We start from the raw sequence: 17255 nt of genomic DNA, 5'->3' as shown, positions 1-17255 counted from the left end.
GGAACCACCCCCAAGAAGGCGCACATCGGCATAGGGCAGACTTTGTTTCTTGAGCTATTCCCTACTTACTGTGAAAATATCAAGTAAATCGATGTAGTAGGATGGAATTCGGAGCCAAAGACCCTCATTGACTGCCCTATATCAGTTTTCTTTAGATATTCATTGCATATAATTTGCTTCAGTCTCAAAAATAGTAACCTAATTAATTAAACTTTGTGAAATTTATTGACTAATTTTATTTAGCGCAATTTTGTTTAGTGACTGTTTTCCTATATTCCAATGAGTTCTAATAAATAAACAGTTATTGATATAATAATAATAAATAATCATTTCGTTGTGAACCGAACAAGAGCCGTCTTATTTTAGTTAGTTCAGAGATCGTCAAAAGCACTCTAACTAGTTTCAACCCTCGTTAGCGCCGGACTCCACTTGCGATTTTCTAGTCGCGCGATTGTTTTGTCGCGAAGATTGAACACATTCGCGACAAAACAATCGCGCGACTAGAAAATCGCAAGTGGAGTCCGGCGCTTAGGGTTTCTTCAGAAAGCGCATATTTGATTCTCTCTGAACCACCAAAATTCAGGCCGCCGGCCTCTGTCCACAAACGAAAGATCATGGTGACATGGATGCCGTGGCTGCATCTGCTAAATACGAACGAAAAGTTTTACTTTTAAGATTAACAATATTAAAAATAAATTTCGTTCGTTCGAATTATTGATATCTTTGTGTCTGTATTCTTCAACTTACTTTTTTATTGTAGTAAGTTTTTTAATGAATTGTCCACTATAATTCGATTCTTGTTTAAAATATTGTAATATCTAAGATATGGATGTCCTTGCTATTGTAGCGATTATAACGAGGTGGTCTACAGTTTCATAGTTTTATCAATGAAAATATGCAATGAAAGTCATTGAGAAAAATATGAATCATTCAAATATAATCATTTTATATGTACATGGTGCTTCTTTAATGTATTCAACTACTTTAATTGCATAATTTTGATGTCAAAATATGACGACTTAATCCAATTCAATTGACACAAAAATATTAGTTTTTGCTGAGTTACAGTTACAGACCAAAAAAAACGTAATTTTTGTATTCAAGTAGGAAACTACAGATTATTTACTTACAAGGCAATTCAATCATTATTTGGCACTACGTTTTGAACAGAGCTAAAATGGTAGGGTCTTAGTTTTTCGTTTTTCAGATACGTATGAACAAATAATCGACAATCTCATATACGACACATATGCAACACACAATACAAGAACACGCATCTCTAGGAACACATCTCTAGAACACACATCACCCTCAAACAATTTTTTCAACCACACACTTGCTGTGGCCTATAAGATCTAGACTGTATGTGTATTTTTGAAAAGACACCTACATAAATAGAAACATCAAACAGTAGTACCTATTTAAGAAAAAATGTAATTTTCATTACACCAATAATTGTGGTTCAATCCCATATAAACATAATACTTAAATAAAATTATTTTTAAGTTACAAATCATATTTTAAACTTTTGTTTCTGTAATATTTAAAATGCAGAAAATGTTTTTTGGTTAAAGATTAGTATGTGTTAGTGCATATATGTAGCTGTTCTGTTGACTGTTCTATATGTTAAATTTAATCATTTAAATTTATTAATTTTCATACTACTACTACTAGTTCAAGTAATGAAGCTTAAAATGGTACAAAACCTCGTAATTTTTACAGAATGGAGCGATTTGCTTGAAAATTTGAGAAAAGTAGTGGATAGTCCAAGGATCAAAATCTATATGATGCCGAAAGGCGCTTTTACCATGGGGGTGGTTGCCACCCCATCTCGGGGGTGTACATTTTTTATTATATTTTGACCGCAAAAGTTGGTAAAAACATTCATTCTAAGCAAAAAACGTTCTATACATTTTTTTGATAAAATTAATAGTTTACGATTTATTCGCTAGCGAAAGTTTTAGTTTTATATCGAAAAGTCAATGTTTTAATAAGTTTTCTGCAAGTAACTCCAAAAGTTTTCATTTTATCAAAACAACTTTACTTAACAAAAATGTACCTTTTGCAAAAATAAACAAAACCGTTTTTTTATTTTCTTTAAGACCAATAGTAATCGAGCTATACTTTATTATATTTAGCTATTCTTCGTCAAATGCTAAATATTGTAGTTTCAAAGCCAAAAGACGGGAAAACTATGCATTTTTCGAGGATAACTTGTTCGAACTAATTTAAACTATATAAAAATATCTATCTCAAGAAATAAAAAAAAGTATCTAGCTCAAAAATTAAGTGACTTATAATGAAAAGAATGTCAGTCCCTATTTTTTTCACCGAAAAAGTGATCAGAAGCAACCCCCTAATCACCACTCTAATTAAAATTAGTCATTGACCTTGTTTGGTCTTCTTTATTTATGTATTATTAATAGGTTCTAGAAATTTGACCGGCTTAGAGTGATTCGTTTAAAAAAAAATGGAGTTACAAGCGAATAACGAATTTTTGTAGTTTGGAAAAAATGGCTTTTTCTTCAGAATAGAAAGATTAGCGTCAGCGATACGAAAAAATGTTTAAATATGAAATTGTAGCTTATTTAATTTTCAAGAACCTGATTTGCAAAAATTTTTTCTACGGCATAAATTGAGTGAGCTATTGACAATTAAATCTTGTATTAACATGCAAAAACCACCTTTACCATCCCTTTCAAAGTCAACTCTTTTTGCGACTGAGGATTTTAAAAAGATTTAATATTAATAAGCTTATAGATCTTGTAAAAACCTACAAAATTTTTTTTTACCAAACCTTCTATCATAAAAAATAAAAAAGTTAAGGTTAAAAAATCAATATATTTAAAAAAAAAAGGAGAAATCCAATTGGAAGCATAATAATGTAAGTTAGGGGTGTTTTTAGTCATTGGCCTTACTCATTCTTCTTTATTTATGTATTAGTAATAGATTCTAGAAGTTTGACTGGCTTAGAATGATTAGTTTTAAAAAAACTGGAGTTAAAAGCGAATAAGAAATTTTTGTAGTTTAATAAAAAATGTCATTTTCTTTAGAATAGAAAGATTAGCATCAGAGATACAAAAAATGTTAAATATGAAATTGTAGGTTATTTGATTCCCAAGAATTTGGTTTGAAAAAATTTTTTCTACGGCAAAAATTGAGTGAATCGTAAATGAGTTTATCGAAAAATATTGATTTTTTCGAATTAAACTAATACTTTCGATAGCGAATAAATCGAAAACTATTAATTTTATCAAAAAAATGTATAGAACATTTCTTGCTCAGAATGAACGTTTTTATCAACTTTTACGGTCAAAATATAATAAAAAATTTCCACCCCCGATATGGGGCGGCAACCACCCCCATGGTACAAGCGCCTTTCAGCATCATATAGATTTTGATCCTTGGACTATCCACTACTTATTCTCAAACTTTCAAGCAAATCGATCCATTCTGTAAAAATTGCGAGGTGAAAAGTTTCATTACTTGGACTATACTACCGGTTTACAGCGTTCTTCGACGCGACGCCTTCCGACTCCTAACCGCCATTCCTCTCTGTTTAGCCATAGACCTGAAGGAATTTCTCTTTCCTCTAGTTCTTTTTGGATTCCCTCCCTCCAGCTTCTTGGTCTTCCTCTTTTCATTCTCCTTTGTGGTATCCACGCCAAAATCTGTTTAGGGATCCTGTCATCTGTCATTCTCTGTACATGGCCGTACCATACTAGTTGTTTTGTTTTTATGTCATAAATTATTGTATGTGTGACTCCCATCATTTCTCGTATTCTCTCATTTGGTATACCGATCTCTTCTTGATTTGCCTGCTGCTCTTCTCCAGAAGTCACAGAATGCCGTTCATCATGGATATGGCTTTTCTACCCTGTATGTTTCTGTCTTTTATAGCAGCATCGAGTGTTCCATCTTGAGTTATCTTCATGCCCAGGTACTTGTATTCATCGCAGTGTTTAATTCCTACCCCATCGTCTAATGTAATGGACTGCTTTGTTCCTCCAATACACATGGCTTCAGTTTTCTTAATGTTGACTTCGAGACCCCATTTGTTATATTCTGCCATTAGCTTCCGCGTCATGTAACTCAAGTCATTATGATCCTGAGCAATCAGAATTTGGTCATCAGCGAAACATAAATTGTATAGTGTTGTCGTCATTGAGAGGGATTTCCATGGCATTACATTTTCTTTTCCACAGCTTGAGTGCTTGTTCCAGATAAATTTTAAAAAGGGTAGGCGAAATACAACAACCCTGCTTCAATCCTTTCGTGACCTTAAATCCCTCAGACATCCTTGATCCAGTTTTAATTTTTGCAGTCGTTCCATTATACAGACTTTGGACTGCTTTGATAAGACCATGTTTAATATTGGTTTGATGTAGGGTTGACCATAGTTTGCTGAGAGGCACAGTGTCATATGCTTTTTGTAAGTCTACGTATACCAGGTGAACTTCTTTATTGACGACTGTTTCTCAATACCTTGCGTAATAGAGTACAGGTGGTCTACTGTGGACCGCCCAGCTCTAAAGCCAGCTTGCTCCTCTGCTTCGTAATCGCTATAGTCATTTTCTATTTTGTTCTTAATAACTTTCCCATACATCCTACGTATTGTGCTGTTTACCGCAATTCTTCTGTAATTTTCACATTGCTCCTTGCTGCCCTTTTTGTGGATGGTTGACATGATAGATAATTTCCATTCTTTTGGTAATTTGGCACCATTTAAGCAGTCTTGGAAGAGTTTTCTTAGCTGTTCTTCGAGTTTGTCTGTACCGGCTTTCACTAATTCTGCAGGGATGTCACCAGGACCAGGGAATTTTCCATCGTTCCATTTTCCATTTTAATAAATTCTAATAAAGATAGCTTAAGGTCTTTATTTTGAATATGAAAAATTTGATACTATTCATTAAAAGAATGATTATGATCTAGAACAGGGGTTCCCAATCTTCTGGAAACTGCGTACCACCTGAAATATTTTGAAGATTTTAGCGTACCACCAAACATCGGGAGGCATGGAATGGAAGGAATTCCACCCCGATCCTAATTTTTTTAGAAATATATTTACTTTACTATCAAAACATGTCCATTGGCAATATTTTAATTAAATAACTAATATCACTTTAAATTTAATTATTTATTCACTTTTCCAAGCTTTTTATCAAGTCAACAATAAATATAATAATTGTTAAACCATCTCACTTTTGTATGAAACAGAATAGTTTTGAACCTGCCACCCATATCTTCACAGATTAAGGAGAGTAATCTTAATTTCGTTTGTTTTACCCACGCGACGAGTACCACACGAAATCTTCCCGCGTACCACCAGTGGTACGCGTACCACCAGTTGGGACCCCCTGATCTAGAAGGTGAAGTGCGTATGTAGAATCTGTTTTTCTATTGTTAAATAGACGAAGCAACGAAGCATTAAACCTAGGAATTTTGTGCAGTAAGATGAATCGTCATGCAACTTTTTGCATTCGATTAGAGAGTGTCAGGCAACTTTGTGAACTAAATTCATCTAGGGCAAAAATTTTTGTGCATAAGAAAATGCATTTTAAAAGTGCATCCCGAAGAGGTGAAAATGAAAAATTTAGAACTCGGGAAATATTGATGGAAATGAGTTGAATTTTTATAATCTGGGGTTTTGGGGATCGCTGAGCACGAATTTCATATCGGCGATGGTCTCCAAGGTACCTGGTGCCCACGGTGGAACTCGGCGCCTAGAGTTTTATGTTATAATCATTAAAAATCAGTCAATATCCATTACTCGGGGGGGTTTTGGAGTCGCCAGCCACGAATTTAATGTTGGCGATGGTCTCCAAGATACCTGGTGACCAGGGTGGAACTCGTCGCCTGGAGTTTTATGTTATAATCATTCAAAATCAATCAATAACCATTACTCTGAGGGTTTTGGGGGTCGCTGAACAAGAATTTCATGTTGGCGATGGTCTTCAAGGTACCTGGAGCCCAGGCTGGATCTCGTCGTCTGGAGTTTTATGTTATAATTATTACAAATCATTTAAAACCATTATTCGGGGAGTTTTGGGGGTCGCTGAGCACCAATTTCATATTGGCGATGGTCTTCAAGGTACCTGGAGCCCAGTGTGGAATTTGTCGTCTTGAGTTTTATGTTATAATCATTCAAAATCAGTCAATAACTATTACCCTGAAGGTTTTAGGGGTCGCTGAGCACGAATTTCATGTCGGCGATGGTCCCCAAGGTACATGGTGCCCAGGATGGAACTCGTCTGGAGTTTTATGTTATAATCATTCAAAATCAGTTAATATCCATTACTCGGGGGGTTTTGGGGGTTGCTAAGCACGAATTTCATGACGGCGATGGTCTCCGAGGAACATGGTGCCCTGGAGACCATCGCCGTCATGAAATTCGTGCTAAGCGACCCCAAAAACCCCCCGCGTAATGGTTTTAAATGTTGTAATAGTTATAACATAAAACTCCAGATGACGAGTTCCACCCTGGGCACCAGGTACCTTGGAGACCATCGAACACATGAAATTCTTGTTCAGCGACCCCAAAATCCTCAGAGTAATGGTTATTGACTGATTTTGAATGATTACAACATAAAACTCCAGGCGACGAGTTCCACTCTGGGCACCAGGTGAACAGGAGACCATCGCCGTCATGAAATTCGTGCTCAGCAACCCCCAAAACACCCCGAGTAGTGGTTTTAAATTATTTGGAATAATTATAACAGAATATCCAGACCATCGACCACATGACATTCTTGTTCAGCGACCCCCAAAACCCTCAAAGTAATGGTTATTGACTGATATTGAATGATTATAACATAACACTCCAGGCGACGAATTCCATCCTGTGCACCAGTATCTTGGAGACCATCGCCAACATTAAATTCATGGCCGGCGACCCCAAAAACCCCCCGAGTAATGGATACTGACTGATTTTTAATGATTATAACATAAAACTCTAGGCGACGAGTTCCACCGTGGGCACCAGGTACCTTGGAGACTATCGCCGATATGAAATTCGTGCTCAGCGTTCCCCAAAACCCCCCGAGTATAAAAATTCAACTCATTTCCATCAATATTTCCCGAGTTCTAAATTTTTCACTTTCACCTCTTCAGGATGCACTTTTAAAATGCATTTTCTTATGCACAAAAATTTTTGCCCTAGATGAATTTAGTTCACAAAGTTGCCTGACATTCTCTCTAATCGAATGCAAAAAGTTGCATGACGATTCATTTTACTGCACAAAATTCCTAGGTTTTGGGCTTTTTAGTGCTTCGTTGCTTCGTCTAAAAGCCCTTTTGTGTTCTGCTATCCGTTTGACAAAGATTCTGCCAGTTTGACCGATGTAAAGTTTTTGGACAGTCACCACATATCAGTTTGTATACACCACTCTGTAATCGCTTTTCATTTTGGTTCTTATTGTTCTTAATGTATTTGCTTAAGTTGTTGTTAGTTCTGAAACCTGGTGTTTGTTCTTTTTTATGTGTTTGGCTATTTTTGTTGATATCTTGATATGTGATAGAACAGAAGGTGCTGGGTTTTTTGCTGTGGTAGTGGCAAGACTAATTTCAGGGCTTTCTTATACAGTTTTTGGTTTAAAATATGAATTTTTTGTTCGTTGTAGCCATTTTTTACTGTAATTTGTTTGTTCGTGTACCCTATGTTTACTGCGATTTGTTTAATGATGTTCAATTCTATCTCGAAGTTATTCCCATATCACGAAATAACTTCATTGTTTTATTGTTAGATAAAATAAATTTCCATCAAGTAACAGTCGAATCCATCAATTAATCATAATCCTTAAAAAGTCATTGTACATTTTAAATGACGTAATGCATGCTAATTCATGATAAAAACCATCGGCATGATAAATATACATAAAAACAAATCAACGTGCAGTCACGTTTAAGTTATGTTTAATCATACTGCATACCTGTAACGGTTCCGCTGCTTTCTTTGTTAAATATTAGTCATAATGCGTAAACATCAATTATAAAGTTTAATTAGAAAAACAAAAACCATCGACATGATAAAGGAATATTGGAAACATAATAATTTTACAGTCTATGTTAACTTTAAATATCTCGAAAAGTAATGACTTTATCCTTACCAAACGATAGTACGTTATGTACGTAAAAATATATTGAAAAGTAAATCTATATTATAGAAATAATAATATCTCTTCTCATGCCCCTATCATCCAGTTTTGGTGATAGCGAGAAACTCTTTTTTTATTACTACCTATAATTTGATGTGTTTTAAACTTGAAATTACTGCAATATACGATAAAGAAACATCAGATCATGTTAAAATAATGATCATAAACCATTTTAAATTCTTCTTAAAGTACCCTCTCATCAATGGAGGTTGGCTTTGGCTACTACAATTGTAAACGCTTCTTATTAGCAAGCTGTTCTTATGAGCTGTTCAAAATTTGGCCATGTCCATTGTCGGATGTTTCTTAGCCGCGATAGTCTTTTCCTTCCTAGTTTTCTCTTTCCTCGATTTTTTCTTCCAATATAAATTGAGCGTATTGGTTACTTATTATTTCTCAGTATGTGGCCTAAGTATGATGTTTTTGTAATTTTCACTGTGTTGAAAAGTTCTCTTTCCTTACCTATTCTATGCAGCACTTCTTCGTTTGAGGTATGCGCTGTCCATGAAATTTTGAGTATTTTCTGGTAGACCCACATTTCGAAGGCCTTCAATTTATTTACGGTTGATGTTTTAAGGGTCCATGTCTTAACTGCATAGATAAGAGTCGACCAGACAGAGCATTTTGATAAACGTAGTCGAATTTCGAGTTTTATTCGAGAATCACAAAGCAGTTTTTTGATTTTTTAGAAAGATTTTCTGGCCTGTTTATTCTCGATCTTATTTCTAGATCAGGATTTAGGCTGCTATCGATCCAACATCCCAGGTACTTAAATCTATAGACCTTTTCTAAAATGTGCCCATTGATTGTGTAAGGTTGAGGTACGTTTTGGTTTTTTCGGTTTGACATCACTTTGGTTTTTTTAATGTTTATTTTCATACTAAATTGCTCACAGGTCGAATTGGTCTTGTCGATGAGTCGTTGTAAACCCAAGTTGGAATCCCCATCAACACCGTATCATCGGCGTATCTGATGCTGTTGATATGTATGTCATTCACCTTGACTCCATTCTTGGAATCCTCCAGTGCCTCTTTAAATAGAAACTCAGAGTAATGATTAAACAGCAGGGCTGACAGAACACATCCTTGTCTAACTCCCCTCCCAATTTCTACTTCTGCAGATGTGGAACCATCGATCCTAACTCTGGCGTTTTGGTTCCAGTACAAGTTTTTTAGTAATTTGATGTCCTTTCCATCTAAACCGACTTCTTGCAAGCGTTCTAATAGTAGGTCGTGTCTACTCTATCAATGCTTTTTCCAAGTCTATAAAGCATATAAATATATCTTTCTGTTTAGTCGTAGCATTTTTGGGCGAGAACTGGTAAACTGAAAAGGGCTTCTCTAGTTTCCATGCCGGCTCTGAATCCAAACTGATCGTCTCCGATGATTTTTTCGCACTGTCTATAGATTCGATTATGTACGACTTTTAATGGGACTTTTACTGCATAATTCATAAGGCTTATCAGACGGAACTCGTTGTAGTGTTGTGAGTTTGGCTTTTTTTGTAATATTTAAATAAAATACCATGTAACTTATTAATGTAAGCGATATTTTATCTAATCGATTACAGTTAAATTGTCATATTTTGATATCAAGATTTTGCTGTTAAAATATTTGGACATTAATGTAACATCTTGTATACAATAGTGCAAATATGGTTGACATATAGAACAATAAAATTGTATCACTTTTTATGATTACTATTACCTTTCAGTTGCCACAAGGCACGTTGCAGAGACGACATACTAATTTCTTGTCAAAGGGCCGTAACAGCCTTAGCCCTTAGTCCCATATCTTCAGACCATTTAGCCATTGGTTGTGCAGACTCATCGGTGCGAGTATATGACAGAAGATATCTACGAAGAGGAGGTATAGATCTAATCCCGTGCGTATTACTTAGTTTGCTAGTTGTTTGTCTGTTTTATTATAGATCAACTACTGGCCCAACCTTTCTGTACATTTGTGGCGCCACACTTTGAGAACGAAAGACACTACAGAATAACATCTCTCAGCTATAGTAGAGATGGGCAAGACATGCTCGTTAGTTACTCCTCTAACTACCTCTACTTATTTAATGTTTTGGTAAATATCTTTATATAAATATATGTAAATATATGTTTGATTTAAATGTACTTAAGCCGTCTGTACATGGAGTTCGTTTTTGATTAAATTACAGCATGAATAAATTAGTAATTGTTTAATTCGAACTAAATAAACGTGTTCAAATTGAAAATTGAAGTGCAGATGGTCCAAGTCAAATAATTAGACATCATAATTCAATGGTACAAACTTACGGCGAACAAATTGAACACATTTTTCCTCATATATTAGTTTTTTCGCTACTGTCAAATTTAGCAGAAAAGCGCTGTTACCAAATATAAACCTATATTTATTTACCACAGCAACTATCGGCTACACGGTTTCTCTTTGTCTTTAAGAGTGTGAAACAAAGATAACTATCTGTACTATTAGTGTCAAAGTCATGTTATCCTTTGGAAGGTTATGTAAGATTTTTGTTTATAGCTGCGAAGTTGGTTAAAATATAAACTGTCCTATGAAACTGTCTACACACTAAATTCTGTTACTTTAGTTTTTCGTTTTGATTTTGATTTAAATTGTTGGATATCTTAGTTGAATTGTATTAAAACAATAATATAGTTGTATTTCGTCTTCCCAAATTATAATTTGAAAACAATATTTTGACATTAAATTTAATCTCCAATATTATGGCAGACATCAGTTACAATTTCCAATCTCACGTCATATAAATGACGTCATATAAACTCGTCACTAATTCTAGCCAATCAAATGCTTGCTGTAATAGGAATTACATGTCAAAAAAATATGATTATTCCCTATATATTTTTTCAAGTTTAAAATATGGCAACTAGGGAAAAATTATGTGCAACCTTTATTGTTTGACTTTTCCTATATAGATTATTGTTTATAGTTTATGCTTTTGCTTCATACTGTAATTTAATTAATACGAATAGGTTTTATAAATATTTAGGTGTACTTGTATCGTGTTGTTACCAATAGGTATGTTACCAATTAATATTAAACTCACTAGGACCAGATTTGTCCAAAAATCATGCAGTTTTTTTGCGTCTTGATTTAGATAAATACTTTACTGCAGTATTCGGTTTTTAAACCTTTTTTCTGCAAATTTTTTTACCTGACTTTTTTACTCACTTTTAAACTTATAGATCTTGTTCTAGGATGTCGGTTAGGTCATATATTATTAAAAATATTACGTTTCTTGTTGACCTCTACATATATCTCCATATCCTAATAGCATTAAAATCATTACATGAAAAAAGTGTTTTTTACTTATACTTTCTTATCCGCAATCTTTCTACCGTAGGTGTAGAGGTAATGATTCTTCTATATGTTTTTCTGTATTTTGCTTTTTCTCTTGCTTGAGACCAGTTCAGTTTCGTTTTGATTATTGCTCTATTTCTAATTCTTGGTTTTATGTTCTCTTGGGCATGCTCCTTCGTCTTTTAATTCCAGTTTCGGTTTCGTAGATGACGTTTACCGTTTTTTTATTGTCCATGCGTACTAGTCAATTGTTCTGTTTCTATTTTTCTAAAACACTTCTTGACTGTCAAGTTTCTCGTTATCATTTCGTTTCTGATTTTGTTGATTTTCGTTATTCCTTCATCTTTCCATATAGCCGAGTAAATGAACGGGAAATACGGCGATAACGTGTAATTTTCAGGGGCAACTCAGAATTGCATGAAAATTTGGATTTAGATTCTACTTACCCTCCAGTTTAAAGTTGAATTTGTGCCGTTGGTTGCTTTTACTTGGGGGCTGCCACTCGGGGGTGAAAAAACATACCTTCATATAATCATTCAATTTATCCATTTAGGGGCATAAGCCCCTAAATGGATAAATTGAATGATTATAATCAACTTTCGTTCTATAGTTTTTTATGTAAGTCAACACTTTTAGAGTTATTTGCGACGGAAAACGAAAACAGACAGTTTTTCGAAAATAACTAAAAAGTAAATATTTTATCGAAAAAAACATTTTTAGCAAAAGTAGCTTAGAAAAAAACGAAAAGAGTTGTGTATTTGTGAAGTCTATAGATCCAGCAAAAACAAATTTGTAGCTCATGGAAAATATGTTTTTATTCGTCCAATTTCAAATCGAATATTTCATTGTGAAATAACCAAAAAATAAAGCACTTTTCGGGAAAACCCCATTTAAACTTTGTTAAAGTGTTTAAAAAGAACTTTATTTTAATTGTTTATAAAAGTTTCTAACATTAAAAATAAGGGAGTTACGCTCAAAATAAAGTTGGCCCCCTTTTTTTGGTAAAAAAATCATGAAAATCTCCCCGTGTTTAGCTCCCCAAATGAAATGAATGGTTACCGCTTTACAAACAATTTACTTTACTTATCTATTTTTTATATGATCTGTCAGTTTGACCGGTTTAAAGTGTTTATTTTTGAAAGGGTTATAGTTAAAAGGGCTTGAACGAGTCACAAATCACGAGTGTATGCAAACTTTGAACATCCATATCTTAACCAATTTTTGTCTTACAGAAAAACAAAATGGAACTAGCATATTTATAACAGCAAAACCTACATTTTTTTACTATTTGAGATTTTTCGTATCACCAATACTTTTTCAGTTATTTTGAAAAAAAAGAAATTTTTCCAAAATTTTTAGAAATTTTTTTTACTATAAAACCAAATTTTTTCAAAAATAAGCATTTCAAACCGGTCAAACTTACAGATCATAATATAAACAATACACATACATTTAAAGTAAATGGTAAAGCGGCAACGATTAATATTATTTAGGGTGCTAAATAGAGGGAGATTTTCACGATTTTTTTTTATCAAGAAAAAAGGGGCCAGCTTTTTTCAGCGTAACTAGTTTATTTTTGATGCTAGAAACTTTGTAAAAAACAAAAATAAAGCTTTTTTTAAACACTTTAACAAATGTTAATAAGTTTTTTTCCGAAAATTGCTTAATTTTTCAGTGATTTCACATTAAAATATTCGATTTGGAATTAGACGAATAGGAACGTATTTTTCATAAGCTACAACTTTGCTTTTACTCGGCTTATAGACTTAACTGATACACCATTTTTTTTTCGTTTTTTTATAACTACACTTTTGCTAGGAATATTTTTTCGTTAAAATATTTACTTTTTGAGGTACATATTTGACAATAAAAAAAAATAAAATAAACATTTTCAATCGCAAATAACTCGAAAAGTATTGACATAAATAAAAAACTCTATAGAACGAAAGTTGCTTATAATCAGTCAATTTTTCCATTTCCGGGCTTATTTTAAACACACGTTTTCACCTACCGAAAAGGGGTGACTGTCACCCCACAAGTAAAAGCAACCAACGGCACAAATTCAACTTTAAACTGGAGGGTAAGTAGAATCTAAATCCAAATTTTCATGCAATTCGGAGTTGCCCCTGAAAATTACACCCCAAAACGGTCATTTACTGGGCTAATAATATTTTGATCTCACAAGCCCTTATTCTTATCTTAGATAATCGGATTTTAGATACCAACATTATATTAATGTATATTATTATATTAATGTTGGTCCTATGACTTACTCGTCCACTCTTATTTTTGTTTTCTTTGAAATTTCTTTTATATTAAAGAACATATAATTTTTCTTCTTCTAAAGACGCTACAATCCTTTGTGAGTCTTGGCTTGCTTAACAATGTTCTTCCATTCTGCCCTGTCGGATACTTTCCTTCGTCACTGATGTTCGTTGTTTTAAGATCTTCCTCTACGTCGTCTATACATCTTTACGGGGCCTTCTTCTTGTTATATTTCCTTGGGGCTTCCATCTCTGGATTACTTTTACAGCTCGATTATCTGGCATTTTTTCTAAGTGCTTAAGCTAATTTAGTCTTTGTCACTTTACAAATCTAACAATATCTGCGCTCTGCATTAGTTCATCAGCTCGTGGTTCATTTTAATTCTCCACGAACCATCGCTGCAACGGGTTGGTCCAAATATCTTCCCTAGTATGTTGCAATCAAATGTTCTCAGTTGATTTTCATCAGTGGTTGAGAGGTTCACGATTCACATCCATCTGTGACCACTAGTCTAATTACTGTTTTGCAGATGTAGAACATGTAATATAGTGTTCAGTATATTATATTAACTTATTATTAACTTTGTTTATTCGGCTTAATATTTCTTCCTTTAGTCTACCTTGTGGTTTCATTATTGGTCATAGATATTTTAGTTTTTCTACTTCTTTATTTTCCACATATTCCATCTGAAATTGTCCCTCTTCTCTTTCTCTTTCATTTGTTATGGTCATTATACCTGATATTTTGGGTATTTATTTTAAGCGGAATGTTTCAATTTGTTCCCCTCCTTTTTGATCCTATCTTTTAATTCTTTTTGTTATTTCCAAATAGTATGAATCATCTGCCCTGAAAGTGGCCATCTACAGTTCGCCGATCCCCGTCACTGTGGTGTCTATTACAAAATCATTGGGGCTACAAAATCGCCTGCTTAAGTCACTCTGTGGATCTACAGAGTAGCGTTACAGAGTGGTTCGTCTGTTTTTGGTCTATATGCTCTCAAAGTCTATATCACTTTCAGTGATATAGACCACATATGCCAGTATTTTAGTCGCCGAGCTACGACTACGACCACCATAACACCATAATATGTACAATATTTACTATTTACTATGTAGTCCATTCTTTCACGGTTTTTGCTCTAAATTTTAAAGAACCGCTTGGATTGACATGAAACTTGGCATACGTATAGCTTACATGTCAAAGAAAAAAAGTGATATTGTGCCGATGTGTGCTTTTGCCTTGGGGGTGACTTTCACCCCATCTTGGGGGTGAAAAAATATATGTCCAAAATAAGTCCGGAAATAGGTAAACTGACTAATTTTAAGTAACTTTTGTTCTATAGAGCTTTTTCGCCAAGTCAACACTTTTCGAGTTATTTGCGAGTGAATATGTTCATTTTTCAACAAAATAACCACATTTTTAGACGGTTTTTCGCAAATAACTCAAAAAGTAAGTATTTTGTCGAAAAAAACGTTCTTAGCTAAAATATAACTTATAAAAAAGTAAAAAAAATGGTGTACGCGTTAGGTCTCTGGATCTCGTAGAACCAGAGTTATAGCCAATGAAAAATAGATTCATATTCACCAAATTTCAAATAGAATATTTCGACGTGAAATATCCAAAAACTTAAGCCCTTTTTGGGGAAAACCCATTATAACTTTTTTAAAGTGTTTAGAAAAAGCTTTATTTCTGTTTTTACAAAAAGTTTCTAGCATTAAATTTAAGCAAGTTACGCTCAAAATAAAGTTGGCCCCTTTTGTTTTTGCAAAAAAAAAATCGGGAAGACCACCCCCTAACTTAAATGAAATTAATCGTTACCGCTCCACAAATTATTTTACTTATGTCGTCTTTATATGATCTGTAAGTTTTATCGATTCAAAGTGCTTATTTTTGAAAAAATTTGGTTTCAAAATAAGATTTTTAAAAATTTAAATTTTGAAAAATATGCTTTTTTTCAAAATAACTTAAAGATTGTTAGAGATACCAAAAATCTCGAAAAACAAAAAAAAGTCAGATTTGCTTTTCTAAATATCATATATTTTTTTGTTTTTCTGTTAGACAAAAATTGATTAAGATTTGGTGTTTCTAAATTTGCATACATTCGTGATCAATGACTCGTTCAACCCCTTTTAACTACAGCCCTTTCAATAATAAGGACTTTGAACCGATGAAACTTACAGATTATATAAACAATATATACACGAGTTAAGAAACTTGTGAAGTCGTAACGATTAAGTTCAATGAAGATACTAATTAGGGGGTGATTTTCTCGATTTTTTTACCAAAACCAAAAGGGACTAACTTTATTTTGAGCGTAACTTGTTTAATTTTGATGCTAGAAATTTTTTTATAAAACAAAAATGAAGCTTTTTTTAAACACTTTAAATAAGTTGTAATGAGTTTTCCCCGAAATGTGGTTCATTTTTATTTATTTCACATTAACGTATTCCATTTGGAATTTGACGAATATGAACCTATTTTTCATTAGCTATAACTCTGCTTCTAGTAGGTGTAGAGACGTGAGATATACACCATTTTTTAAAAAATTTTACAGGCTATATATATTATTGCTAAGAATGTTTATTGCTTATTGCTAAGAATGTTTTTTCGACAAAATACTTACTATTTGAGTTATTTGCGAAAAACCGTCTAACAGCGTGGTTATTTTGTTGAAAAAATGAACATATTCACTGCCAAATAACTCGAAAAGTATTGACTTAGTGAAAAAACTCTATAGAACAAAAGTTACTTCAAATTAGCCAGTTTATCTATTTCCTGACTTTCTTTGGACGAATATTTTGTCACCCCCAAGAGGGGTGAAAACCACCCCCAGGGCAAAAGCACATATCGGCACAATATCACTTTTTTTTCTTTGACTTGTTAGCTATGTGTATGCCAAATTTCATGTCAATCCAAGCGGTTCTTTAAAATTTAGAGATTTTGCAATATTTTACCGTTAAAGAACGGACTAATGTGTTTGATTATTATTAACGAGACACCTGTATATGATCAAGTAGTAAGAGACGAGTTAAAACTTTAGTATTATTAGTTTTTATAAGCTTAAATGTTTTAATTATTTTTTAGAATAATAGCGCAGTACAGCTTAGGAAACCGATTAAAAAACCATCACCATGGGATAAAATCAAAGCTGTAACAGGAAAAAGAGAGAGAATATCATCCCCGATACCCGTGAGAAGGTTGCGATTGAGAGGGGATTGGTCAGATACAGGTCCAGACGCTCGACCTGAGAGGGACAATAGCTCTTCATCTGCAAGTAAGTGGCAAATTATTTATTACTTTTCTTCCTCCAGAGACAACATACAGTATGGTGCAAATGAAAGGAATAAATTTGTTATTTCGTAAACTGGCGACTTTACGGAAAATCCCGAAACAGGTCGATTTTTATTTTTAAATTATGATATTTTGGCATATATATCACACGAGTGACGTCATCCATCTGGGCGTGATGACGAATTCCATGATTTTTTTAAATGAGAATAGGGGTCGTGTGTTACCTCAT

General features: G+C 33.6%; 1 protein-coding gene across 2 annotated transcripts in view; it reads left to right on the top strand.

Moving 5' to 3' along the window:
• Positions 1–17255, top strand: part of LOC114330527 (DDB1- and CUL4-associated factor 6) — a 76727-nt gene that overhangs the window by 26276 nt on the left and 33196 nt on the right. For both annotated transcript variants that reach the window (XM_028279880.2, XM_028279879.2), the window contains exons 4-6: positions 9864–10018; positions 10080–10231; positions 16820–17009. In XM_028279880.2, coding sequence (XP_028135681.1) covers positions 9864–10018; positions 10080–10231; positions 16820–17009 — 497 coding nt within the window. The remainder of the gene's footprint in view (positions 1–9863; positions 10019–10079; positions 10232–16819; positions 17010–17255) is intronic.

This window comes from Diabrotica virgifera, chromosome 3 (genome assembly GCF_917563875.1).
Source record: "Diabrotica virgifera virgifera chromosome 3, PGI_DIABVI_V3a".
Classification (NCBI taxonomy): Eukaryota; Metazoa; Arthropoda; class Insecta; order Coleoptera; family Chrysomelidae; genus Diabrotica; species Diabrotica virgifera.
Note: the sequence above shows the minus strand (reverse complement) of the source record. Positions and strands in the feature narration are given on the sequence as shown.